Below are 26,835 nucleotides of genomic sequence, written 5' to 3'. Positions count from 1 at the left end.
CCAGTGTGACATCCATCTGTCAGACTTTAGGAGCGAGGTCCATTCATATGTCTGGTGATTTTAAATCTATCCTAACAAATCCTTCTTTCATCCAGCAGCTTGTGCTCATGACGTGCCCTACTCTATTGTGTTGATAGACTAGAGGATATTATGCACCAAATATCCAGAATGGATCAACTTTCAGTGCACATGCAAAATATTGTTTGGCTCCGCAGAGCATCAGTGCAAGAAAAGCCTCTTGTGTATGTCTTTGATGGGGAATGCCTTTAATTCATTCCTCAGGGGAAGACGAACCTTTTGCCCCAAAAAAGAAGGCAAAATCTCCTTCTTGCAAACCCTTGAATCCTGAAACTAAACAGGGTTCCTTTCCTTTCTTCCAGGCCTTCAAGTCCAAGGCACAGCCTTGAATTTAGTTCCATCATAAGTTCTGGACACGCAAGCCCTCCAAATCGACAAGAAAGTCCCCCTCACAATGAGTGGGGGGATGTCTGTTGGCCTTTGCGGTCATCTGGTACCAGGATTTTTTTTAATGTTTGGGTCCATGACACTGCATCCTGAGGCTACAAGCTAGAATTGCGGTGTTTACCTCCACCCTGCTTCTTTTTTTTTTTTTTTTTGTTTACAAACGTTTTTATTAGGTGATAGACAACAAAAACAGCACCATTTCATGAAGCATAGTATACATCAAGAAGAAGGTACAAAAGTAAAAAAAACTGTCTTATAAAACAGAATCATAGAAAAAGAAAGTTTGAGTACATGAATGAGGTAGTCAGTAAGATATACTGAACAACTACACAACCAACAAAGATACAATGCCAATAAGTCTATGCTAACCCATCATTCTAACAATAAATGCCAAAATGTCTTCCAACTATCCCATTTTCTGTTGAACAATTGCATCCTATCTAGCAATGTATATTGAATATTTTCCATGAGCATAACCATATCAACTCTCCACAAAACAGAGGACAAAGACACTGCTGGTGACTTCCAATGAAGAGCAATGGCCCATTACGTTTGTTGGGATCCACGAAATGGGAGATCCCAACAAACAATTTTGCAACGATAAATTTATCCACCGAGGCCACTTCAGAAACTCTATGCCAGATCAAAGAAAGACCAGTGCAAGCCCAAAACATATGCACCAGGGTACCAGCAAGGCCACAACCCCTAAAACAGAGGTGCAACGTTCCTGGAAACATGATACAGTTGCAAGAAAACGTATGTGAACCCCTTGGGATTACCCACTGACATCATGCCTATGCGCGGAGCACACGCAGGGCCACTGGCACGCCCAACTGGCCACAGCTGCCATAGGGCACCGTTCATCCACTCAGCAGCAAAAAAACCTAAGGCATGCTGACCCCACATGGGGGGAATGTGAACTACAGGCACGCAAGGCAAGGCCTGGATAACAAAAGGCCCCTCTGGGGGGAAAAAACCACAGAGGGGGCCTGGGCGGTCCAGGTGGCAGACAGTGTCACAGTCGGCGCCCTCCACCAGGCCACCCCAGGACTGTCGGCGGGAACATCCATTTACTCCACTTATTTCTATGTACATAATAAATGGCACAAATAATTCACTATATCAAATCTTTTGATTCGTTTTATCTCGCTGATTTTTTGCAATAAACATTATGGTTTTATATCTTTGTATACTCGTGGTTTTTGCCATATAAAGTCCCAGAGCAATATTTCTATTTTTTCTTGGTCTTTATACAGTTGCAAGAAAAAGTATGTGAACCCCTTGGGATTACGTGGAGTTTTGCATGAATTGGGCATAAAATGTGCTCTGAACGTCATCTAAGTCACAACAATAGAAGAACACAGTCTGCTGAACATAATACTACACAAACCTTAGATGTTGCCATGGTTTAATTGCACATAACATGTAAACATTCACAGTGCAGGGAGGAAAAAGTATGTGAGGCCCTAGCTTAATGACTTCTCCCAGAGCTAATTGGAGCCAGGAATGAGCCAACCTTGACTCCAATCAGTGTGATGATATTGGATGTGTTGCTGACAGCTGTCCTGCCCTTAAAAACACACACCTGTTTTTGGTTTACTGGTTTTAAGAAGCACTGTCTGATGTGAACCATGCCTCGCAGAAAAGAGCTCTCAGAAGACCTACGATCAAGAATTGTTGACTTGCATGAAGCTGGAAAGGGTTACAAAAGTATCTCCAAAAGCCTTGATGTTCATGTGTCCACGGTAAGACAGACTGTCTACAAATGGAGAAAGTTTAGCACTGTTGCTACTCTCCCTAGGCGTGGTCGTCCTGTAAAAATGACTGCAAGAGCACAGCGCAGAATGCTGCATGAGGTAAAGAAGAATCCCAGAGTGTCAGCTAAAGACCTACAAAAATCTCTGGCACATGCTAACATTTTTGTTGACACATCTACAATAAGGAAAACATTAAACAAGAATGGAGTACATGGGAGGACACCACGGAGGAAGCCATTGCTGTCCAAAAAGAATATTGCAGCACGTTTGAAGTTTGCAAAAGAGCACCTGGATGTTCCACAGCACTACTGGCAAAATATACTGTGGACAGATGAAACCAAGATTGAGTTGTTTGGGAAGAACACACAACACTATGTGTGGAGAAAAAAAGGCACAGCACACCAACATCAAAACCTCATCCCCACTGTAAAACATGGCGGAGGGAGCATCATGGTTTGGGGCTGCTTTGCTGCCTCAGGGCCTGGACGGATTGTTGTCATTGATGGGAAAATGAATTCCAGAGTTTATCAAGACATTTTGTAAGAAAACGTACGACCATCTGTCCACCAACTGAAGCTCTGCAGAGGATGGGTGATGCAACAGGACAATGACACAAAGCATACAAGTAATTCAACAAAACAATGGTTGCAACAGCACATAATACGCCTTCTGGAGTGGCCCAGTCAGAGTCCTGACCTCAACCCGATTGAAATGCTGTGGCATGACCTTAAGAGAGCGATTCACACCAGACATCCCAAGAATATTGCTACACTGAAACAGTTTTGTGAAGAGGAGTGGTCAAAAATTACTCCAGATCGTTGTGCAGGTCTGATCTGCAACTACAGGAAACGTTTGGTTGAGGTTATTGCTGCCAAAGGAGGGTCAACCCGTTATTAAGTCCAAAGGTTCACATACTTTTTCCTCCCTGCACTGTGAATGTTTACATGTTATGTGCAATTAAACCATGGCAACATCTAATGTTTGTGTAGTATTATGTTCAGCAGACTGTGTTCTTCTATTGTTGTGACTTAGATGACGTTCAGAGCACATTTTATGCCCAATTCATGCCCAATTCATTCAGCGTAATCCCAAGGGGTTCACATACTTTTTCTTGCAACTTTATGTAGTCTAGAGGGGGTATAATACCAATGGGTTAAAACTTTTAAGGGCCATCTCTCGAACTGAGAGAGACCTAGAGCCCCTACATATATTATCCACTATGGATTCCCAGTCCTCTTCTGAAAATGTAATACCGCAGTCAGCCTCCCACTTCTGTCTATATAAAGGGTTGAGGAAAAGATGGCATTCGAGAAGGAGAGATATAAATCCGAAATAAGACCCCTACCCCTGGGAGAGGCACGACTGATACGTTCAAAATAAGTGATCGGGGACGAAGGTGTCAGTCCAAAATGGGAACTAAAATAGTGTCTTATTTGCCGATATCAATAATATTCTCAAAGCGGAATATCGAAAAGCATCCGTAACATATCGAAGGAAATATAAGTCCCACCCCTCTGAAAAAGTGCTCGATCATACCACCAGCGAAAAGCCTGTGGAGATGAAAACGCTGTGACAAAATTTGGAACACCGAAAAATGTTGAACCTGGTGAAACGGGAGAGATAAGACGCAATTTAGATTTGTAATGGGACCAGAGTATCAAAGCGTGAACGACAATCTTTTTTTTAATTCGACAACGAGCGAGGGGGAATATTTGTCCATAATAAACCCGGTAAAATGGGCGTATAGATTGAGATTCAAATCTGACCCAGGGAATCCAGGAGTTAATAGTAGCCCATTGCATCAGTTGAGAAAATCGGGTAGACAGGTAATAAAGCCAAAAATTGGGAATGCCTAAGCCCCCTATGCGTTGTGATTTATATAGAACAGATGAGGTAAAACGTGGGTGCCTATTACGCTAGATGAAATTATGAATCAATCGTTGAAAATGATCAAATGTGTTGGAGATCGATATTGGGAGCTTTCGGAATAAGTAAAGGAGTTTAGGTAAAACATTATTTTCACAGCCGTGACTCTATGCAAGAATGAAATAGGATACCTATGCCAAATCTTAAGCAAGGCGAGACACACATGGTGGGTAATTGGCTGCAAATAGGCCGGAGTTCTTGGGCGTAAGATAGATCCCCAGATATAGGATCCGGTCCGTGGCCCTTCTGAATGGGAAAGAACCACGGAGGGTCTCCCCCAATGGCTCAGCAACATTAATAGGCATGACTACATATTTAGTAAAATTTACGGTGAGACCTGACATGAATGCAAAATCATTCAACAATGTGCACAAATTAGGCAATGATACTAATCAGTTAGTAGGAAAGAGCATGACATCATCGGCAAAAGTAAGTACACCAAGATATCAGGGTGCGACCTTATAGCAATAGCCAAGGGTTCTAAAATAAGAGCAAACAGTAGGGGCAAAATTGGGCAACCCTATCGGGTGCCTCTGCCCAAAGTAAAAAAAATCAGAATTGCAACCGGGGAGTCTAATCCTTGTTTGAGGTGAGTCATATAGGGCTCATACACCCAATAGAAATTCATCGCTAAAGCCCAATCTCTGCAACAGTGAAAACAAATAGGGCCAGAGGACACAATCAAAGGCCTTATTAATGTCTAGACTCAACAACACCTCCTTAAATGCAGGTTAGCATCTTGTATCATATTTAAGGTGAGACGTATATTATCCGTGATAAGCCTAGCAGGAATAAATCCCGATTGGTCAGGTGAGACTAGGGAGGAGATAATAGGGGCCAATCTATCTGCCAAAATCCGACTAAAAATCTTTAAATCATTATTCATAACCGAAATGGGTCTGTAGTTTTCTGGTAGAAGGTGATCTTTTAAAGGTTCAGGCAACAGGGACATGTTAGCCAAAAGCATCTCATTGGGAAGCCTGCCCCCCTGTAAAACTTCCTAGAACATAGACACCAAAGAAGGGGCTAATAGAGGGGCAAAATGCTTGTAATAACTGGTCGAGAACCCATCTAGGCCCAGTGCTGTGGAGCCTTTCAGTGTTCTAATCACACCCTGCTTCATACTGTTAAACCACCAATGTCCCTGCAAAGATTGGGGGACTTTCAGCTCCTCTCTCAAGGAGTCATAGCCATTGTCTTGGAAAGGAGAGGTTCTAGGGTTTCTATTTCTACCCAAACGGTTCACCATTCCCAAAGCTACATCTGCTCCATCCTTGGATTTAAAGGTTCTCAACACCTTCCTTTGGGTGAAAAGGTTTGGCATGGGATCTGCCTTATTCATTGCTCCATTCTGTTCTTTTCATTGCCAGTTTGTTGCCATTCCATTTTGTTTTTCCACTGCACCTTAAGTTTTTACCAAAGTGCTAACCCCTGTTGTTCCTCTGCTTCACTCTTAAGGTATCATCATAGTAGGATATCTGTATGACTTTCTTCTCAGGGAACAGTCAGCTTCTGGTTCTGTCAGCCATTTTCCAACAGACTATGAATATCCTACAGAGATTTCAGTGGATCCTACAGTACATCTCCAGAAAACAGCACTAGAAACTACTTAATTGGAATTTCTGGGCCTGATACTGGATGTGGCCCTGTCCAAGCTTTTCCTTCCCCTGGACAAACTCCAGTCTTTCCACTCCCAGAACTTTGGACTCTACAATCCAGGAGTTAACCAGGCCTCCATTTTGCCATGAGGGTTCTTGGCCTAATGGTGGCCTTCCTCAAGGCAGTTACATATACTTTTTTTTTTTTACTCCAGACAGATGCAGCTGAACATTCTGGTAGTGTGAGACAAAAGGGCACAGTCTTTGTATGCCATACCAGCAAAACCAGGCTTGCCTGGATCACATATCCAGTACTGTAATCCAGAAAATCCTTCCTCCCATTGGTTTGAAAGGTTCTTGTCACAGATGCCAGTCTTTGGGGCTAGGAAGGAGTCCTAGATACTCTCTTGGTACAAGGTACTTGGACATGGGCTTGAGAAGCTTGTTTGACACTCAATATTTTGGAACTCAGTGTGATTAGTTTTTTTCTTCAACTCTGGATCTCTTGATTGTTAGGTAACCTAACAGGAGTTTAGTTGGACAGTGCCACAGTAGTTGCCTACAGCAATCATCCGGGAGAAACCAGAAGTCTCATAGCTCAAAGAGAAGAGGATCTGATTCTGGCTTGGGCAGAACTTCATATTCCAGACCAGTCACATCTGGGCATATCCCAACATTGGCAGGCAGACTTCCTCAGTTGTCAGGATTCCAAAAAATGGCCTTGTTAATCCAAGGTGTTTCAAGATCTCTTGTTACAGGTGGGACATGCTTGATGTGGACCTCCTTGGTTTCAGGTTCAACCACAAACTGAGCAGGATTGTCTCCCTGTTCAGGTATTCTTTAGCCTTTGTAGTGCATGCTCTGGAAACTCATTCCTTACCTGGTACACATGATCAAGCTGGAGGGCATTCTGGTTATTCTAATTGCAACAAAACTGGCCCAGGTGGACATGGTACTTGGTCCTTGTCCATCTATTGGCAGACTCTCCATGGGTCTTCCCAGATCATCCAGGTTTTCTGTACCAAGCACTAGTTTACTGCCTTGCTTTTTCCATTTCCATGCAGATTATTCAATTCATTTGGGTGGTGGATCAGCAAGGTGTGGTGGTGTTTAAATTACACATGAGTTGAATAACCATTATATGGATGGAAAATCTTCTCTTTCAATGTCACTTTCCATATGGGTTTTTTTTTTTTTGATTATGTAAAGACATTGGTTGGATGCATTTTTTATTTATATTTTTTGCTTTATGGTCTATTTCAGGGGTGGGCAAACTTTTTGACTTGAGGGCCGCAATGGGTTCATATATTGGACCCGGGGGCCGGACCAAGAGTAGATGAATGATGTGTATGTGTCATCCATAGTAAGTATAGTAATATTCCCCCATAGTAAGCATAGTAATTCATCCCCCATATAGTAATTCATCCCCCATAGTAATTCATCCCCCATATAGTAATTCATCCCCCATAGTAATTCATCCCCCATAGTAATTCATCCCCCATATAGTAATTCATCCCCCATATAGTAATTCATCCCCCATATAGTAATTCATCCCCCATAGTAATTAATCCCCCATATAGTAATTCATCCCCCATAGTAATTCATCCCCCATAGTAATTCATCCCCCATATAGTAATTCATCCCCCATATAGTAATTCATCCCACATGGTAATTCATCCCCCATATAGTAATTCATCCCCCATAGTAATTCATCCCCCATATAGTAATTCATCCCCCCTATAGTAATTCATCCCCCATAGTAATTCATCCCCCATATAGTAATTCATCCCCCCTATAGTAATTCATTCCCCATATTAATTCGTCCCCAAGTCCCCCCTGTCTCAATTCACTTACCTTTGCTCCGCGCGTTCCTCTCGCCGTGTTCCCGCGCCGTTCCGGTGTAGCATGAAAATCTGTCTCCTATGAGGATCTGTCCCCCTCGACGTATCTGCGCATGTGCTAGTTTCAGGCATTAGCAGCCGATCGGCGATCTCCGGCACATGCGCAGATACGTCGAGGGGGACAGATCCTCATAGGAGACAGATTTTCATGCTACACCGGTCTTCAGGGCGGACTGTGAGAGGAGCCTAGCGGGAGCCTAGCTCCGCGGGCCGGATTAAAAGGTCCACCGAGCCGTAGTTTGCCCATTGCTGGTCTATTTGGTATTAGTATATTCATTTTTTTTTTAATGTGGGATATTTTTTTGCTTAATATTTTTTATTATATACACATATGTGAAGATTTTCATATCGGTGTGATATACAATATATTGATATTAGGTTTACACATTAGAGGTTATGCTTATATGTTTATTACATACACAGCTTCAAATAATCACTGTTACATGTCTTTGGATTCCAAAGAACCTCTTTCACGGTGTGAGTTTGTTTAGCTTAGTTTAGTTTTTTGTGTTTTTTTTTTTTAACACCCAACGTATATCCAGTGGCGCTGTCTATTAGAGTACAATTTTGATTCCTGACAACCTGCTTCACATTCCATTATCGCCAGGTGGATTTGACAACTCATCATTAAGGCTAATGACCTTAAAAAGTTAGGTTCCACCTTTCCCAATCAAAGCACACACACCATCATTAAGCTTAGTTTCACACACACGTGCATTTTTCTGCATTTTTACTTTACTTTTATTTGATTTTTTTCGTGTGTTTTCTGTTTTGGTCAATAACAAGTAATATCACCTTTCACATCATTAGGCATTGTCTTTCTAACATAACTTTACTTTATGTGGCTTTGTGTAAAGGGAAAGTATTCCAATCCTCAGACAATTAATGGAAAATTTCCTCATATGCCATATGATGCTTGCTGCAATCTTTATTTTGGTGGTGGGTGGGGTTGAAAAGCAAACGCCTTGCTCTGACCAGTCAGGTGAAGGTTTCAGCATCCAGCGCTCTGTGGCCTTGTCTGTCCACCTCCTCTGCAGCCTGTGTAAAACCGTGTAATATGTTTAGCACCCCCACCACCTCCCCAATCCCTCCCTTCCTTGTGACAGTGGGTGAAGGTTTTTTCCTTGCACCTGCTGTCACATTTTGAAAACAATGTGGCTGTGCAGGAATCCACACAGCCACATCATTCACAGGGATCTGTGAATGAATGAACTACAAGTCCCGTCTTCCACCATGGAAGACTGCTTTTACTTCTCTAACTCTAACTACGAGTGCGTTGATTGGTACCCTCATAGCTCATTGTCTCTTCCTGCAGCTCCATAACAGTCTGCCCAATGGAGGTAAAAACCGATAGCTTTACTAAATGCCAGCAGGAGCCTAACATTTCACCCTCAATCCAGTGACCATGGGTGCAATGCTTTGCAGGCTCCAGTGTAAAAAAGTAATGGTGGACTTAGCCTTTAATGTTTTTCCTGTGGCTTTGTAGACATTTAGAACCACCTCTGTTAACTTGTTGGTTTTGTTGGCTGTTAGCCTTTTTTTTTGCTCTGTTGTCCACCCCTTAGTTGGACTGTCTTTGTACATCCCAATGTACGTGAAAACTTCATCTTGTGCACCTTATTAAGAAAATAGGATTTTTTATTTACTACAAAATCCTATGCAGGAATATTTGCAGCTTGCTGCCATCTAAGAAAATAGATTGAAAATTTCTAGCTGCTCTGAGTATGTATTTTTTTATGAGGAAATCCTTCATGCAGAGGATAATGTCTCTAGGCGGTATATCTGGTGGAGGCTTTGGGGCGCAAAGGCCTGTGGATCTGACCACAAGAAAATGCAGGGGATTCATGTTCAGGCAACACAGATTTAAACAGATTTAGTACAGTAGGCATGAGCTCGGTAACTGTTTCAGGAATACCATGATTCTCAGATTATTTCTCATATTTCTGTTGTCTAAATCTTCCAACTGAGACCGAACTTGAGAGAAGACTGTTGCTAAGGATTCATGTTCTCTGCTGAGATCAGTGTATTTCAGACTGAGTTCATCATGTTTCATTTCTAACTTGTCTGTGTGAATCCCCAAGTTCCTGTAAAAGAGTGTTGGTAGTTTTGTGGAGTTCAGAGTGGAATTTAGAAGCTAATTTGTTATACATTGTCTCTAAACTGCTATCAAGGTCTTTCTTAGTGTGTACCATAAAGTACTCATGGTCTTGTGAAGGTATAGCAGTCCTGTATAAGGAGCGAGGAGGAGACAAAGAGGTCCAAGGCACCATTTTGAGCCATGTGGTTCTTCTCCTTTTGCCAGAACAAGTAGTTCGTGAGGGATTTCTGGGCATTGTTTTCTTTGGTGCAGGCATACACAGGGATTCCTAGGAGGGGGTGCTGTAGTGTTATATGTGGTGCAATCGTTGGCCCCTCAAATCAGACTGAAGTCCCGGCAGGAGAGCAAAGCTAAGCAACAGGCTGCTGCTCCTTGCCATGCCAAACATACTCCCCCGTCCCATAAACATTTTTTTTACAGATATATTTATCGAGTTTTAACACAAGACATACAAGATATACAAAACCCAGGACCAAGGTCTGACAATTAAAACAGTGAACATTCAAAGCATATCACATTGCTATACATGTGCAACATGTCAAAGTACACAACAAAATGAGTGTACTAGAAAAAAAAGGGGGGGGGTTGCTATACCTAACTAAACTTAGGTAGAAAGAACTCACTCAAGGACAAAGTAAAGGGATTGGAAAGCCATCTCCCATATTTTGTGGAATACTTTGGATGTTTTCCTGGGCTCAAAAGTAAGTTTATACAGATGAAACTCGAAAAATTAGAATATCGTGCAAAATTTCATTTATTTCGATAATGCAACTTAAAAGGTGAAACTAATATATGAGATAGACTCATTACATGCAAAGCAAGATAGTTCAAGCCGTGATTTGTCATAATTGTGATGATTATGGCTTACAGCTCATGAAAACCCCAAATCCACAATCTCAGAAAATTAGAATATTACATGCAATCAATAAAACAAGGATTGTACATAGAACAATATCGGACCTCTGAAAAGTATAAGCATGCATATGTACTTAGTACTTGGTTTGGGCCCCTTTTGCAGCAATTACTGCCTCAATGCGGCGTGGCATGGGAGCTATCAGCCTGTGGCACTGCTGAGGTGTTATGGAAGACCAGGATGCTTCAATAACGGCCTTCAGCTCTTCTGCATTGTTCGGTCTCATGTCTCTCATCTTTCTCTTGGCAATGCCCCATAGATTCTCTATGGGGTTCAAGTCAGGCGAATTTGCTGGCCAATCAAGCACAGTAATCCCATGGTCATTGAACCAAGTTTTGGTGCTTTTGGCAGTGTGGGCAGGTGTCAAGTCCTGCTGGAAAATAAGTCAGCATCCCCATAAAGCTCGTCTGCGGAAGGAAGCATGAAGTGCTCCAAAATCTCCTGGTAGACGGCTGCGTTGACCCTGGACTTAATGAAGCACAGTGGACCAACACCAGCAGATGATATGGCTCCCCAAATCAACACAGACTGTGGAAACTTCACACTGGACTTCAAGCATCTTGCAGTGTGTGCCTCTCTATTCTTCCTCCATACTCTGGGTCCTTGGTTTCCAAATTAGATGCAAAAGTTGCTCTCATCAGAAAAGAGGACTTTGGACCACTGAGCAACAGACCAGGTCTGTTTTTCTTTAGCCTAGGTAAGACGCTTCTGACGTTGTTTGTTGTTCAGGAGCGGCTTGACAAGAGGATTACGACATTTGAAGCCCATGTCCAGGATCCGTCTGTGTGTGGTATCTCTTGATGCACTGACTCCAGCCTCAGTCCACTCCTTGTGAAAATCCCCAACACTTTTGAATGGCCTTTTCCTGACAATCCTCTCCAGGCTGCGGTCATCCCTGCTGCTTGTGCACCTTTTTCTTCCACACGTTTCCCTTCCACATAACTTTCTATTAATGTGCTTGGATACAGCACTTTGGGAACATCCAACTTCTTTTGCATTTACCTTTTGAGGCTTTCCCTCCTTATGAAGGGTGTCAATGATGGTTTTCTGCACAACTGTCAGGTCAGCAGTCTTTCCCATGATTGTGATTCCTATTGAACCAGACTGAGAGACCATTTGAAGGCTCAGGAACCCTTTGCATGTGTTATGTCTTAATTAGTTGATTAGAGTGGGACACTTTGAGCCTAGAATATTGCACAATATTCTAATTTTCTGAGATTGTGGATTTGGGGTTTTCATGAGCTGTAAGCCATAATCATCACAATTAGGACAAATCACGACTTGAACAATCTTGCTTTGCATGTAATGAGTCTATCTCATATTAGTTTCACCTTTTAAGTTGCATTACTGAAATAAATGAACTTTTGCATGATATTCTAACTTTTTGATTTTCACCTGTACAGTGGAATGGGAATCATTAAGAAGTTTAAGCCAAGAAGCCACCGTGGGTTGACTTGATCCCTTCCAGGACTACAGAATAATTTTTTTAGCATAGAAATATAATACCCGTAGTAATCTTTTAGCGTATTGCGAGAGCACTAGATCCCCAAAAATGCCTAAGAGACAATTCTTGGGATGTAAGATATTAGGTAGGCCCATTGTGGAGGATATAAAGGAGCCCACCTCCCCCCAGAATTCCCAGACTGTCAGACAGAAACAGTGCAGGAAATCGGCCCTATGTCCACAACTTCTGCAACAATCTTCTGTAGGTAGTAAACCCATTTTACGTAACCGGCAGGAGTAAGGTGAGAGAGATGGAACAATTTTAGTTGGATGATTTTATCTTTAGAGGAGATAACAGATTTAATGTAGGTATCACTGAATTCGGACCAGTCTTCCTCCTCCAAAGGTATGCCCATTGAAACCCATTTAGCCTGGGAATCAGGAATCTAGGAGTCCATCACCAGAGCACAGCAATAAGTAGAGATCAATTTAGTAGGGTCAGGTTGTCATAACAACTTTTCTAAAGGGGTGATCTGTAAAGGGTTATCTAAAGTTCCTAATTGTGTACGCACTGCATGACGGAGTTGATGAAAAAAAAAATTAATAGTGGGAGGGCAGGCCAAATTCCCCTCTCAGTTGTTGGGAAGTCTTAAAACCCCAGGCAGTGAAAAGATGGCATAGGCAAAGAATAGAGTTCTTGCAAAGTGGGATTATGCCACAGAGGATTATTGGGAGATATGACCCAGGAGGTCTTAAATATTTAGGTCAGCACTACATTAAACAAAGACAAGGAAACATAGTACCAGGACGAGCCGGTACTTGGTGTCAGTAAATAATACTATGAAGGGATTCTAAATATGAAGTGATAGCTGCTTCGGTAGTGGTGCAGACATTAGTGGATGTGGGGAACAGCCAGTCATGTTATCACGTACCTGGTGATGGAGGCCAATGAAGAGAGGGCTTCCCTTGCGGCTGAGTTCCAGACTCCCCTGAGAGTGGGACAGCGGAAGTCAGGCCAAAGTGGCACGGGTGCCTGTAGAAGTGTTTGTTGGTGGTCCACCCAGGAGCACAGCTGATGCACGGAGATGAGGTCTGCAGACAGGTGTCGCATGAGCGAGGTATGCAAGCCCTTCCGGGAATAGAGGATTACTGAATAGCCGGTTCAAGCCAAGGTCAGGTACCATGTGGGAATCAGAGCAGACATAGTCAGATGGGATAGCCGAGGTCATACACAGAGGATCGAGAGAGAGAGAGTATCAGTTAGTCAAGCCAAAGTCAGATCAGGGGTTAAGCAGAGTAAACAGGTCCAAGAGCAAGCTGAGTCGGTATCAGGAAATCACAGGTCACAATAACACAGGAAACAGGAACAAGGTATGGGGAGCTAGAGATCATCCAGCAACTTGAGGAAGTGATGAGCATCTTTATAAAGGCCGCCTGGCCCCAAACTAAGGCTGATGCGTGCTTCTGCGGCCATGCAGGGTACTGGCAGAAATGCCAGATCTTCGAGAACTTCTGCTGTGGGCAGGACCCTGACACATGTATATGAACCATTTGAGATGCCAAGTAATATAGATAGAAATTGGGGAAGGCCAGTCCTGCCAAGGAAGTGGGCAACCTCAAAACTTCCAATGCCATCCTGGGGGGGGTGCGATGTTTCCAAAGAAACGCAGTGCAAATAGTGTCAAATTGTTTAAATAGGAATTTGGGTATTTTGCAAGGGGAATTAGCTAGCACATACAACAGTTTAGGGAGATAAATCATCTTCAGGACATTAACCCTTCCTATTAAGTCCAACGGCTGGTCCATCCACTGCCTGGTATGGATCCGCAGCTGGGCAACCCTTACACATTTTTAATTCAGGCCCTGAATATGTAGTTGAGGTTTTAACTTACCTTTTGACCTAGTAGCATTAATACCTAACAAACTAGAGTTATCAATTGCAACAAAACCAGCTGTAGGTGATATATTCAGTACTAGTGTTGGACGTTACCAGGGACTAGAAATTTTAAAGAGACTTTATTATTGTACAAGTAGTATTTATGATTGTGTGAACCAAATAATTTGAGGGAGATATACTTGGGCCACCAATTTCATTAGAAAAACTTTCACACAGTTTGGAAATCTACTACCAGCAGCTTCTCCTGTATACAGACATAGGTTCTCTTCAGAATATTCACATGCTTGCATAAGAGTGTGGGTGAGCAGTATTATTAATTTGGGGTAGAAAAAAAACAAAAGAGTTTGCCTACCTTAAACCATATGGTAAAATTGCCTAAGAACAAGCAAAGGTACTAGTTATATATGGTAGGCCAGCCTTTTTCAACCAGGGTGCTGTGGCAGCTGTGGCTGCCTTCTGTGTTCTTCAGGGGTGCCTTAAAATTGCCATAAATTATCCAAACATTATTGTGGAAAAGTAAACAAGGTCATAGATAAAGAAACTTTGTTCCCCCGGAGAGTTGCCACATTCCGGGCAAGGCAAATTCTATTAAGAGGCAGCATGAATTTCTTGTGTTGCATTATGTCAGCCTATTTCAGCCTGGGTTCTTCAGGGTGCCTTGGCAAACCTTTCCCAAAAAAATAAACTGCCCAGAAATTCTTAACGAGCCAGCTGGTGGATCAAGCTTACCTTTTTGTTGCACAAAGCCAAATGTTTTTATTGTGTAGCATTAGAAACAGTTGAGTACTGACATGATACTTTTTTTATTTTGTACTAACATACAATTTTGAGGACAAGCTTTCGGGGTATGCCCCGTTCTTCAAGGTCCAGGTAGTACTACTTTACAAAATATTAGCAGAATGTTGAAAGAGATGTTGAAAGGGGGAGAAAAAATAAACCAGAAAGAAACACACACATGTACACAGCAATGGTTATAAAACTAGGATTAGACTAGAGATAAGACACAGCAACAGCAAAGATTGGGGGGGGGGGGGGACGACACTCACAGGGGATCGTAAAAATGTTGGATAATGAGTGAGGAATCCCGTGTCCAAATTAAGGCCATTATCTCTTGTGTTAAATAGAAATATCATTCTTAGTTCAAAAGTTTTCCTTTCCTGAATGGTTTTGAAAATCCCCTTAAGAACTAAAATATTGAGGTCTTCCATAGTGTGGTCCGTTTGTACGAAATGGTGTCCCACAGGTGCAGAAGTCATCTTTATGTTCCTTGATGGTATGTCTGTGCAAATTCATCCTTGTTTGCAACTTCTGTCCTGTTTCGCCAACGTAAGATCCTTTGCTACATTTTCTGCACTGGATAAGGTACACAACATTACTGGAGGTGCAGCTGTATGATCCGGAGATATTGAAGATCCCTTTTGAGTGTCTGACACTTTTTGCTGGGTTGATTTGGTTGCACAGTTTGCAGTGTTTTTTATTGCAGGGTTTGCTTCCATTATTTATTATTATTATTTATCATAATCAGAAGGAAGTTTCCTGCTGATTGGTTTATTTCTGAGGTTGGGGGTTGTCTGAAAGCCAGTATTGGGGATTGCTGGAATATTTCTTTCAGAGTTCCATCCTCTGTTATGATGGGTTGTAAATCTTTGATTATTTTTCTTATTCCTTCTAGTGCTGGGTTGTATGTGGTTACTACAGGTACATGGTTGTTTGTTTTTTTTTCTCTTTGTTCTGAAGTAGATTTTCTCTTCAGGTTCTCAAGGCTGTGTTTATGCTGGTGTTGATAGTTTTGTCCTTGTAACCTTTCTATGGAAGGAGTCCGCTAGTGTCCCGAGATGTTTATCTCTGTCTCTTGGGTCAGAACATATTCGGTGGTGTCTAATGGCCTGACTGTGTATGATGGCAAGTTTCGTGTGTTGGGGGTGGAAGCTAGAACTGTGGAGGTAGTTGCATCTGTCAGTAGGTTTCCTGTATATTGAGGTGTGAAGCGTATCATCCCTGATGTATACTGTGGTGTCTAGGAAGTTGACGTGTGTTTGAGTATTCCATTTTTAGTTTGATTGATGGATGAAACGTGTTGATCAATGAGTAAAATTGTTTTAGGTTTTCAACACCTTCTGTCCATATGATGAAAATATCTTCAATATAGCGATAGTATCTGTATGGTTTTTGCTGCATGCTGTTCAGGAATTTTTCCTCCAGGTCAGCCATAAATAAATTGGCATATTGGGGTGCCATTTTACTTCCCATTGCAGTACCCATACATTGAAGATATATGTCTTTATTGAAAGCAAAGTAGTTGTGTGTATGAATTCAATGAGCTGTGTAACTTCCTTAGCAGTGTATTTATGGTTTGGTGAGGATTATAAGGATCTGTGACATGCAGCTAATCCATCCTTGTGAGGGATATTACTATACAGGGATACTACATCCATAGTGACTAGAACTGTATTTGATGGTAATTGCTTTATGTTGTTGATCTTGTTCAAAAAATCAGTTGTGTCTTGCAGGAAACTAGCAGTATTCTTGACTAACGGTTTTAAATTTATTTCTGCAAAGCCTGAGATTTGTTCGGTGAGTGTGTTCATACCTGTTATGGTGGGTCTGCCTGGATTTCCTGGCTTGTGGATTTTGGGCAGCATGTAGAAGTCCCCAATTTCTGGATGATCTGGAATCACATTTATAAGTTCTGAGTGTAGGTGGGCTGGAAGTGTTTTAATGAGACCTTTTTAATTGCTTTGTAAAGTCCTGGGTCAGATCATAATCCAGTTTTTTATAGTAGATGACATTTTCCAGCTGCCTTTGGCCTTCTTGTATGTATTTGTATCCATCACAACAACTGCTCCCTCTTTATCCGCTGGTTTGATGGTGATGACCTGATTGTTGCGCAAATCGTGTATAGCCCTTAGCTCCAGTGCTGAAAGATTGTACAGAAGTTTCTTTTGCTGGGTGGATATCAGGATGTAGCTCGCAGTCTGAAGCTATCAATATAGATGTCCAGTTTGGGGTTGCATCCTTGTGGAGGTGTGAAGCAGCTTTCTTTGTGTAGCACTCCATTCAAAATTGTATGTTAGTGCAAATAAAAAAAGTATCACATCAGTACTCAATTGTTTCTGTTGCAAGTGCACTAATACGGCTTCAATCACCTCAAGCAAAATGTAAGATATTGTGTAGCATTGAAACTTTGGGCACTGTGTAGGCCAGCTGCCAGTGTCCTAACACCCTAAGAAATCATAGGTTGATGAGATGGACATTGAGTGCCCAAGGATGTCCTTGTTTGCCCCACCCCTGTTCCTGTCAGTCAGCACTGGCATCACATTAGCTGAGTGTGGGAGATAAACTGAGGGAGAAGAGAAATGCTGGAATTATAGTCAATACCAGTGTGAAAAGGTGTATTTGCTTTGTAAGAAATTGGGCATTCTATGTGTATGGGTGCTGCTGTGCTATGTAAAAATATTAGATTAGTTTTTCATATTTTAGAAAGGAGTGCCTCAAGAGTGTGCAGAAATTTAAAGGGTTCCTTGGCTGAAAAAAGGTTGAGAAACATTGGCTTAAATATTCTTAATCTGTGGAAAGCTATTCTGTTTCATTTAAAGCTTAACTATAGTTTTGTTAACTAAATTATATAAAATTATATGCACAATTGCTACAAAACCTTTAAGTGTTAGATGAAACCATTTTCTTCTCCAATCTGCCGCCAGATCTAATTTTCTGAAAACATGCCTATGCAAACATGGCTTTTCCGGATAGAGAACGTTCTCTACATAATTGGTGCAAAATCCCCCCCAGAAAAAGACATTCCCTGGTCATGTAATTGGTACATTGCTTTTTCCATTGTTTATTTTTTTAGTTAAGAAATTGAGACTGATAATATTTATAATGTGACTGCAGCAGAATAAATCACTGGATCAGGAAGTAAGTGAAACCCAAGCGTTCCAGTACAAACACTATGCATTGAAAAGTTGCTAAACTGTACAGTATGTAACTTACCAAGGCAAGAATTTTTTTTTCTGTGCAGTTATGTTTTGCTAAACTCTTGTGTATGTGCAGTGACTGACTAAGGCAGTCAACAAAAAGTAGTTTTAATCTTTTTTTAATCATGTAATGTTTTGTATTATAGAGACCCAAAAGGTCATAAATGTCCTGTGTTATTTACAGGAACGTCCAAAAAGTGCCCTGTTCCCTGCTGAAGTCAAGTCCAAAATGAGCGTAGAAGAGCAAATAGATCGCATAAAACGGCATCAGAGTGGGTCTATGAAAGAAAAGAGGCGGAGCCTTCAACTCCCTCCCTGTCAGCAAACAGATCTCAGCACTACTAAACCAGCAGGCACATACAGAGTGGTGAGCTAGGCCAAATGTTATATCAAGAGTAGATAGAATAAATGAATGCAAGGTCTAAATGAATTTGATACAACAGTGATTGCTTACAGGTAAGAAGGCATCGAAGCATCCATGAGGTAGACATCTCAGACCTTGAAGCAGCTATACGCTCTCAAGAACCTCAGAAGATGTATGAGTCTCCACGAGAGGAGATTGCACGCCTGCGCAAGATGGAATTGGAGCCTCAGGCATTTAGTGTAGACATCAACAGAGAGGTTGGTACCTAAAGCCTAGCAATTCATTATAGAAGAAACAGAGTTTATGAACATGGTTTCATGATTTTTGGAAAAAGGAGAGACCCCCTGACACTGGGACTTTAAGGGCTTAGAAGGTACTAGAAGTGTTAAAAAAAAGTACAAATTTTGTCAAAAAAAGGTGATAACACAAAGACATACAAAACAATACATCATATAGAGTCATAATAAAGCATCACAATCAGAAAATGAAATTACATGATAAGGATACCCTGTATGACTGTGTTTGACTGGTCATAAAAGATACAAATTGGTATCATCATAGATGTAACAAAGGTGCAGAGATACTAATCTAATTGTTCCAATGCGTTTCAGAGTGATTCCACTCCTTCCTCGGGGAAAAGAGAAGACTCTGCATATGGATGACATCATCTACAAGATTAAACATATTTGTTTGGAACATGTCTCATATCCATAACAACATATAATACCTTGTAATTTGTAGATATACTTACAGTATATGACAATGCAAAATGGATAATTGGTTAAAAGACATGAATGCTTCAGAAATGTCGCCTCATAAAGCTGGGGGTCGCAGAACCCTCCACAAAAGGCCTTGAATCACAAGGGCATCCCAGGTCACTGCAATAGATGACTATACGAGTAATTGAAAACATGCTATATATCACACCAAGGTGTCATATTTATTTGTAAAACAGGGGACCCACCATAAAGTGTATAGACCTCCAAGTCAGCACACACCACCTCAAAGTTGTATTTGATGGAAATTCGTAAGAGACACCCCCAAAGAACAAGGGGGGGGGAGATACAAGTCGCTACGGCCACACCATCAGCTTTGAACATTGAGATATTTTAAGGTGGGTTGTTCATGCCTTTTTAATTAACTTTATATGCTGTTGGACACAGTACGTGTTTTACTTACATTTCTAGTCATTCATTGCAGTTTTTCATGGTGTGGCCATAGTGACTTGTACCGCCCTTAAAGTCCCAGTGTCAGGAGGTCTCTCCTGTATAATAATAGTTGTGCGTAAAAATCCCTAGTAGAGCAGCATTTTTTTAAATACTCAGACCAGCCCATCTAGAACCAACAACCTTGCCACATTCAGAGTCACTTAAATCCCCTTTCTTCCCCATTCTTATCCTCGGTTTGAACTTCAGCAAGTAGTCTTCACCACGTCTAGATGCCTAAATGCATTGAGTTGCTGCCATGTGATCGGCTGATTAGCAATTTGTATTACCAAGCAATTGAACAGGTGTACCTAATAAAGTGGCTGGTGAGTGTATATATTTTTAAGCGGAAGCCCTAGAGAATAAAATAGTGGGCATTGCAAATTTTTATGTCACACAATATTTGCGCAGCAGTTTTGCAAATGCAATTTTTTGGGGAAAAAAAATGTACTTTAAAGGATATGTTCACCTATTGTAACATGTTACACCCATATTCATGGTGTGACATGTTACAAATGCAACCCCCGAGTCCCCGTTTTGACAGCTTCTGGGGGATCTTCAACCCCCGCTAGCTGTCACAAACTAAAAACACCCACAGCCGTTCAGGGCCCCACCCACTCGGCCACATCATTCATTCACAGTGTTCTGTGAATGGGAAAACTAAGTCCCGACAACCTTTGCGGCTGTCGGATTGTAGTTCTCAACGAGCTACCAGATCGCTTTAGGTAGTTTGTTGAGCTTCCTCTCAGAGTGTAACTGCCTTCCCGTATTGGAGGTATGGGTAGACAGATACACAGACAGTCTGCAGGACTGTGGCATTACACCCACGATCTGCTGATTGTGGGTGCAATTCTTTACATGCCCCTAACAAAAAAATAAATGCATATTTTTTTACCTGCAAAAAAATGTGCATTCATAATTTTTTTTGTAAAAGTGATCTTATCCTGTAGAGCAGTGATGGCGAACCTATGGCACGCGTGCCAGAGCTGGCACGCAGAGCCATCTCAGTGGGCACGCCAGGAATAAGAGGAAGATGAGCTCACACGGACCACGCACACTGACCGGCCATCCAGATCTCGTCCACACTGGACCCCCATCAAACTACATCTCCCACATGTCTCTGGGGCCAGGGTGGGTGTGGACGAGAGGAAACGTCTCCTATGCGGATCTGGCACCAGGGGTGATGTAGCCGGGGATGGGCGTGGAAGAGAGGAAGAGGCTCCCACACTGCTCCGGGGCCAGGGGCGATGTGTTCAGCGTGGATGGGAATGAGCTGCTGGGTTGGAAGCCACACCGACACTGCCAGAGGTGAGAGTAACTGCTTGCAGTGTCATCCATCAGTGCCCAGAAGTGTCACCCATCAGTGCCCAGCAGTGTCGCCTGTCAGTGCTGCCCAACAGTGCCACCTATCAGTGCCCAGCAGTGTCGCCCATCAGTGCTGCCCATCAGTGCCACCCATCAATGATGCCCAGCAGTGCCGCCGATCAGTGCCGTCTGTCAGTGCCTCCAGTTGGTGCTATCAGTCAGTGCCGCTTATCAGTGCCCATCATTGCTGCATATCAGTGCATCATCAGTGACTCCTCATCAATGCCCACCAGTGCCGCCTCATCAGTGCTACCTATCTGTGCCGCCTCATCAATGCCCATCAGTGCTGCCTATTAGTGCAGCCTCACCAACGCACATCAAAGAAGAAATATTACCTGTTTGCAAAATTTTATAATAGAAGCAAAGAAAACCTTTTATGTTTTTAATTTTTTGCTCTTTTTTCATTTATAGTGCAAAAAATAAAACACCCAGTGGTGATTAAATACCACCAAAAAAATCTCTATTTGTGGGAAAAAATTAGTGTTGCATGACCGCACAATTGTCATTGTCAAGTGCAACAGCACTGAAAGCTGAAAATTGGTCTGGGCAGGAAGGGGGTAAAAGTGATCGGTAGGCAAATGGTTAATTGCAGTGTTGGCACTTTGAAATAAAAAAGTTGGTTTTGTGTTGCAGTTTTGGGCACTCGGGCTCAAAAAGGTTCGCCATCACTGCTGTAGAGTATAATAAGCTAGAGGGCATTGGAAGGTTCCTCTATTCAAGCATGCATGAAGGTACTCAGAAAGGTGGGGGTAGCAGATAATGTGGTCCTCTCTGCTCAGATTGTCTCCAGAGCTCTACAGCTCAATATCCTGTAATCCTGTTTGTGTGAGACAAGTGTCAAGAGTCCTTGGATCTACCAATGCATCTGACTGCCAAGGCCATGAGGGCTCTGGAATGTGCCCTAAATAGCAGGCAGCTCCAGACTGTGCAAACTAAACAACAGAGATTGTGAGACAGAACTCTGCTGTGCAGCTACTATCTGGCAGCTTAGAAGGAGGAGGCATGGGCCTACCTGTCACACCCCCTCTCCTCCTGAGTTGTCACTTAGAAACACATCTGCGATTGTTCAAAAGCTAGGCAGGTGGTCGGGGCTATCTGATTCCACAGCTCAGTAACCCCTGCATGGATTTAGATGGGGACAAGTGTTATGTGCACAGGATCCCCTGGGGGGGGGGAGGGGGGTTGGGGTAACATCCTCCATGTTCTTCTGGTGATAGAGCTAATTTAGGACATTGTGTTGCCATCTTATTATCCTATTTCTAAGCATCCTAAAGATACAGTGCTTCATACTTTGGATAAACATGAACAGCTCGAACAACATCCGTGTTTTCATTTCGACTGACTGATTTCCTGTTTGTTCTACTTGAGTGTCTGCTTCTCGATCCACTATTTCTAGGTGGATCCAACAGCTCATTTCTCAGACCTATGTAATCAAGGGCAAGGCCTCTTTACTCCCAGTCAAGGCCCATACCACCAGGAGTGTCAGTGCCTTCTGGGTGATTCACAATCAAGCTTCTCTTCCAGTTTGTAAGGCTGCTACCTGGTCTTCTGTTCAGACGTTTACAATGTTCTACCAGGTAGTTACATTGAAGTAAATTATTAGTTAATAGTTATTAGTATTAGTTAAATAGTTGGTAAGGTTGAATAAAGACACCAGTCTATCCAGTTTAACCTGTGTTAGCGTGTGTGTAAGTGTGTGTGTATGTTTTCATGTCACTGTCATTTCTCATATTAGTATATTGCATTCTCTAAGATGCCCATCTAAAAGTTTTTTTGAAAATATCGACACACCTCCTTATTGCTCTAACAGTAAACAACCCCTTACACAGTTTAAAAACTAAACTGTTTCTAATCAAACTTCAATGACTGACCGCTTGTCCTCCTAAAACAGAACTGTACTCGCCTGCCATGTGGCATTCTGGGGCTACCCACTGACATCTTCTAGTGGCCGGCTTCTGGGTATCAAGCTGGCCACTAGAAGATGTCAGTGGGAAGCTCCAGGATGCTACATGGCAAGATTTCATTGGCTGGACCGATATTACATCACTCCCACATATGCTTACTGTACAGGAGCAGAAAGGCAGGTGGGTCATTTTAATGCAGAAGAGACAAAGCATGTCTCTTCTGCATTAAAAATCCTGCCCGTTTTTTTGTGTGCATAAAGTTCCACTTTAAGTGGCCTGAGACCAAACAGTTTTCCACTTATGCTAGAATCATTATTTCGATATTTGTGTACTGCAATCATATCTCCTATTAAGCATCTCTTCTCCTTGGTGAATATATTTAATGAATGTAGTTGCTCCTCATAACGAAGGTCCTCCCTTTTAGCTTTGTTGCCCTTCTCTGGGATCTCTCCAGTTCCAGCACGTCCTTCCAGAGGACTGTTGAACGAAACTAGACGGCATACTCAAGATGTGGCCAAACAAGAGTATTGTGGGAGAATTATAGTTTTGTCACTTGAGTAAATACCCTTTTTAATAAATTGTTTGCTGGCCTTTCTTGCTTTTGCTTGGCATTGCATGCTATTGCTGAGCCTCTGATCTACTAGGACCCCTAGATCTTTTTCCATCCTTGGTTCTCCCCATAGTAAGTAACTTTACATGCATATTTGTAGGCCCCAAATGCATTACTTTACATTTTTCAATAATAATGATCATTTGCCATGTAGTTGCCCACCTCTTTATTTTATCAAGGGCTTTTTGTAAAGTTTCTATAACCTGCTGTGAGTTTATTACCCTGCTTAGCTTTATATCATCAGCAAACACAGAAATTGAACTATTTATTACAACCTCTATATAGGTTTTGAACAAATTAAACAGAATTGGTTCCAGGACTGAGCATTGGGGTACCCCACCTATAATTCCAGACCATTCAAAACATACACTGTAGCACTAATCCTTTAGACATTTTTCTGTAACCAGTGTTCTATCCAGTTACATACACCATCTTTAATGCTAACAGACCTCAATTTGTACATTAAGTGTTTATGAGGGTCTGTATTGAATGCTTTGGGGAAATCCAGATACACCATAACCACAGGTCTTCCTCTATCCAGATTACAGTTTACATCCATATAGAATGTTAACAGGTTGGTCTGGCAAGAACTGAACAATCTTTCATAAATCCATGCTGGTTACTACTAATGATACTATTTAATCGGAAAATTCTTGGTTATGGTACCTTATCATTCTTTCCAATAGTTTACATAATGTTGATGTTAGGCTGACTGGTCTGTAGTTTCCAGGTATATATCCCAGCCATTTTCTAAATATTGGTACCACTTTAGCTTTTCACTGTTCAGCTGGTACCATTCCAGTCTCTAAGCTGTCCATAAAAGTTAGAATAACGGTCTGGCTAGAACATGGCTAAATTTTTGAGGACTCTTGGGTGTAAGCCATGGGTGCTGAACATGTGGCCCTCTAGCTTTTGCAGAACTTCAAGTCCCATGAGGCTTTGCAAGGCTGACAGTTACAAGAATGACTCCCAAAGGCTGAGGCATGATGGGGCTTGTAGTTCTGCAATAGCTGGAGGGCCACAAGTTGAGCACCCATAGTGTAAGCCATCTGGTCCTGCTGAGTTATTCACCTTAGATTTTTTAAGTCTTTTTTAAACACTGACTAGCTACAAGGGTACATTTCATGCTGTGTTACTAACAATACAGTTTTGTTTATTATAGAAACTGAGAAGAATGTATTTAATCCTGCTGCCTTCTCACTTGAAAGCAACTTCCCCTGATTAACCCTTATGGGGTCAATATGCTTTAACCTCGACTTTTTACTATTAAAGGATAAGTTCACCTGTATTTAGAGTAGAATTTAGGCTCCTGCTGCTGTTTCCCATTGGAATCTACTGGCTAATGCCATTATTTAATATGTTCTTAAAGCACTCTGATCCCATTTAATGTCATGTAGTATGTAGAGTGCAGTTTAAAGTTGGTTCTTTTGAAATTTAGTGTTCTTCTACTACCCTTTGGGCAGTCGCAAATCAGACATGTGCGCAGTCAAACCAGGTTTCTGGTACTCCCATGAAGTTGAAATCCTCCTCATGTATCAGCAGTTCTATTTCTTCAATAAGCAAACTTCTAGCATTTGTTGACATGCTTTTTAATTTTTGTAGAATCAGATATTATTTTTCCTGATTTGTTTTGAGGCTGCAATAGGATTTTTCCAGCATGCACACCTTTGTTTTAGTTACTTTAGTTATACTACCAGTGTTGCCTCCAGTACGACCCTCTGACCTTAGCTCACAGCCAGTTATAGCTTTCTCTGATCCCTCCCCAAAACCACCTAGTTCAAAATTTCCTTCAACCTAGTTGGTCATCTTCTCCCCCAGCAGGGCTGCACTCTCCCTGTTTAGGTGCAGTCGGTCTCTACTACAAAATTGGTAGTTACCCAATAAGTCAACCCAATTCTCTGTGAACCCAAAACCCTCCTTCCTTTACTAGTTCCTCAGCCACTTCTGAGAACACTGCCTTGGAGGTCCTTTTCCTTATTATTGCACCTAAGTCCTTGAAATCATGTTTTAGAACACTCCATTTTTCTCAAACTTTGTCATTGGTACCAATATGTACCACGACAGCTGGGTTCTCCCCAGCCCCACACTGATTCTCAATGTGCCAAACCCAAGGGCCCAGTCAACAACACACGGTCTTAGATATTAGAAAGACAGACAGGGAAATCTTTCACCGAGTCCCCTACCACCGGTATTTGTCTATCCTTTTAAACCTTGAACCTGTCTTCACTGGAGGAGTTGCTTCAGACACACCCACAGATACACAGTGCACACATGTATGTAAACAGTGATTGCGCCACACATTGTCACAGGGGAACAGTAGTTCTCAGGCCGTAATTTTTGGTTAATTCTAACATAATATCTTTTAAAGATATTTAAGACATATCACCTACTGTATGGACAATTTTCATCATTTCACTGAGACACACAATTTGACACAGTTTGACATGTTTGATATTTATTTACTCGACACAAACCCATCTTTTATAGCTTAGGAAAAATGGGTATTATATTGTGATAGCGAGTACTATAGTTCATTTTAGTGTGCCTTTTTTCTTGAAAATATACCTTTGATCAACTGTTGTGTAAACATTGTACAATATTAACAATTGCAACTGCCTCCATTTTATTCTACAGGGCCACAATTTATAATTGTTTGTGGGCCTAAAGTAATTTTCAAGCCACAAATGTTGATTTTATTGTGTGCAAAAATGTTTTAAATTGACCTATTAGAAAAGTCTAGTCCAGCAGACCCCCAATCTTTCCCCTGCACTCGATTGACGCTAATGAAGCACAAATTGCATTCCAATAACTCTTTTCCAGCCAGTTCACTTAAGGAATAATAGCCCTGAACCAGAAAGTGACATAGTATAAGTGATTAGGTTGAAGCCGGCTTGTAAAGTAACACACATTGTGTGTAAAAGCACCTTCTAGCCCCAATGTAAGCCTTATGTCACTGGCAGCAAAGAGGAAAAGTAATTTAATTGCTTGTTAAGGTTATGTTAGGATGCTTTAATGTCTGTAGTCTGGTCACAGCTACATTTTAAGTGTTGCTGGTCAATGGTGAGTACCTCCTTAAAGCTGAACTCCAAGATCACCAAAATACAAGAGGCATGTGTATTCTTCCTTGAATCTTGGGGTGCTATGTTTTGCACTTCTATATCTTTTCTCCTGTGTCTACCTACTATTTATCTATACAGTTTTATTTCTTTGACTTGATTAAAATATTACTATACCAATGAAGCTATTTTCACCTTGTTTCAGCAATACACCGCAGACAAGGTGCCTTTTCCTCAATATTATTTTGTATTGTATGTACTGTATGTAGCACGCTCTGTATCATACTTTATCCACTTGTCTTTCAGAGTTATTGTGCCTCACATTGCACCTGTCCTTGCATGCAATAGTGTCCATTGCA

General features: G+C 41.8%; 1 protein-coding gene across 19 annotated transcripts in view; it reads left to right on the top strand.

The window, feature by feature from the left end:
- Positions 1 to 26,835, top strand: part of PLEKHA6 (pleckstrin homology domain containing A6) — a 605,411-nt gene that overhangs the window by 473,924 nt on the left and 104,652 nt on the right. For 13 of the 19 annotated variants that reach the window (XR_016311598.1, XR_016311596.1, XR_016311602.1 and 10 more), the window contains 3 exons: positions 18,157 to 18,339; positions 18,429 to 18,593; positions 26,682 to 26,699. The exons of 2 other annotated variants lie outside the window; for them this stretch is intronic. Coding sequence is in view for 3 of the 17 variants with exons in the window: in XM_089669394.1 (XP_089525520.1) it covers positions 18,157 to 18,339; positions 18,429 to 18,593; positions 26,682 to 26,699 (366 nt within the window). In the remaining 14 variants the exon portion in view is untranslated. The remainder of the gene's footprint in view (positions 1 to 18,156; positions 18,340 to 18,428; positions 18,594 to 26,681; positions 26,700 to 26,835) is intronic. 4 more of the 19 variants (XR_016311610.1, XR_016311600.1, XR_016311609.1 and 1 more) reach the window with 1 other exon arrangement.

The sequence above is a fragment of the Staurois parvus genome, unplaced genomic scaffold (assembly GCF_062004578.1).
Source record: "Staurois parvus isolate SC_StPar_1 unplaced genomic scaffold, SC_StPar_1.0 ptg000074l, whole genome shotgun sequence".
Lineage (NCBI taxonomy): Eukaryota > Metazoa > Chordata > Amphibia > Anura > Ranidae > Staurois > Staurois parvus.
This window is presented reverse-complemented; position numbering and strand designations above follow the sequence as displayed.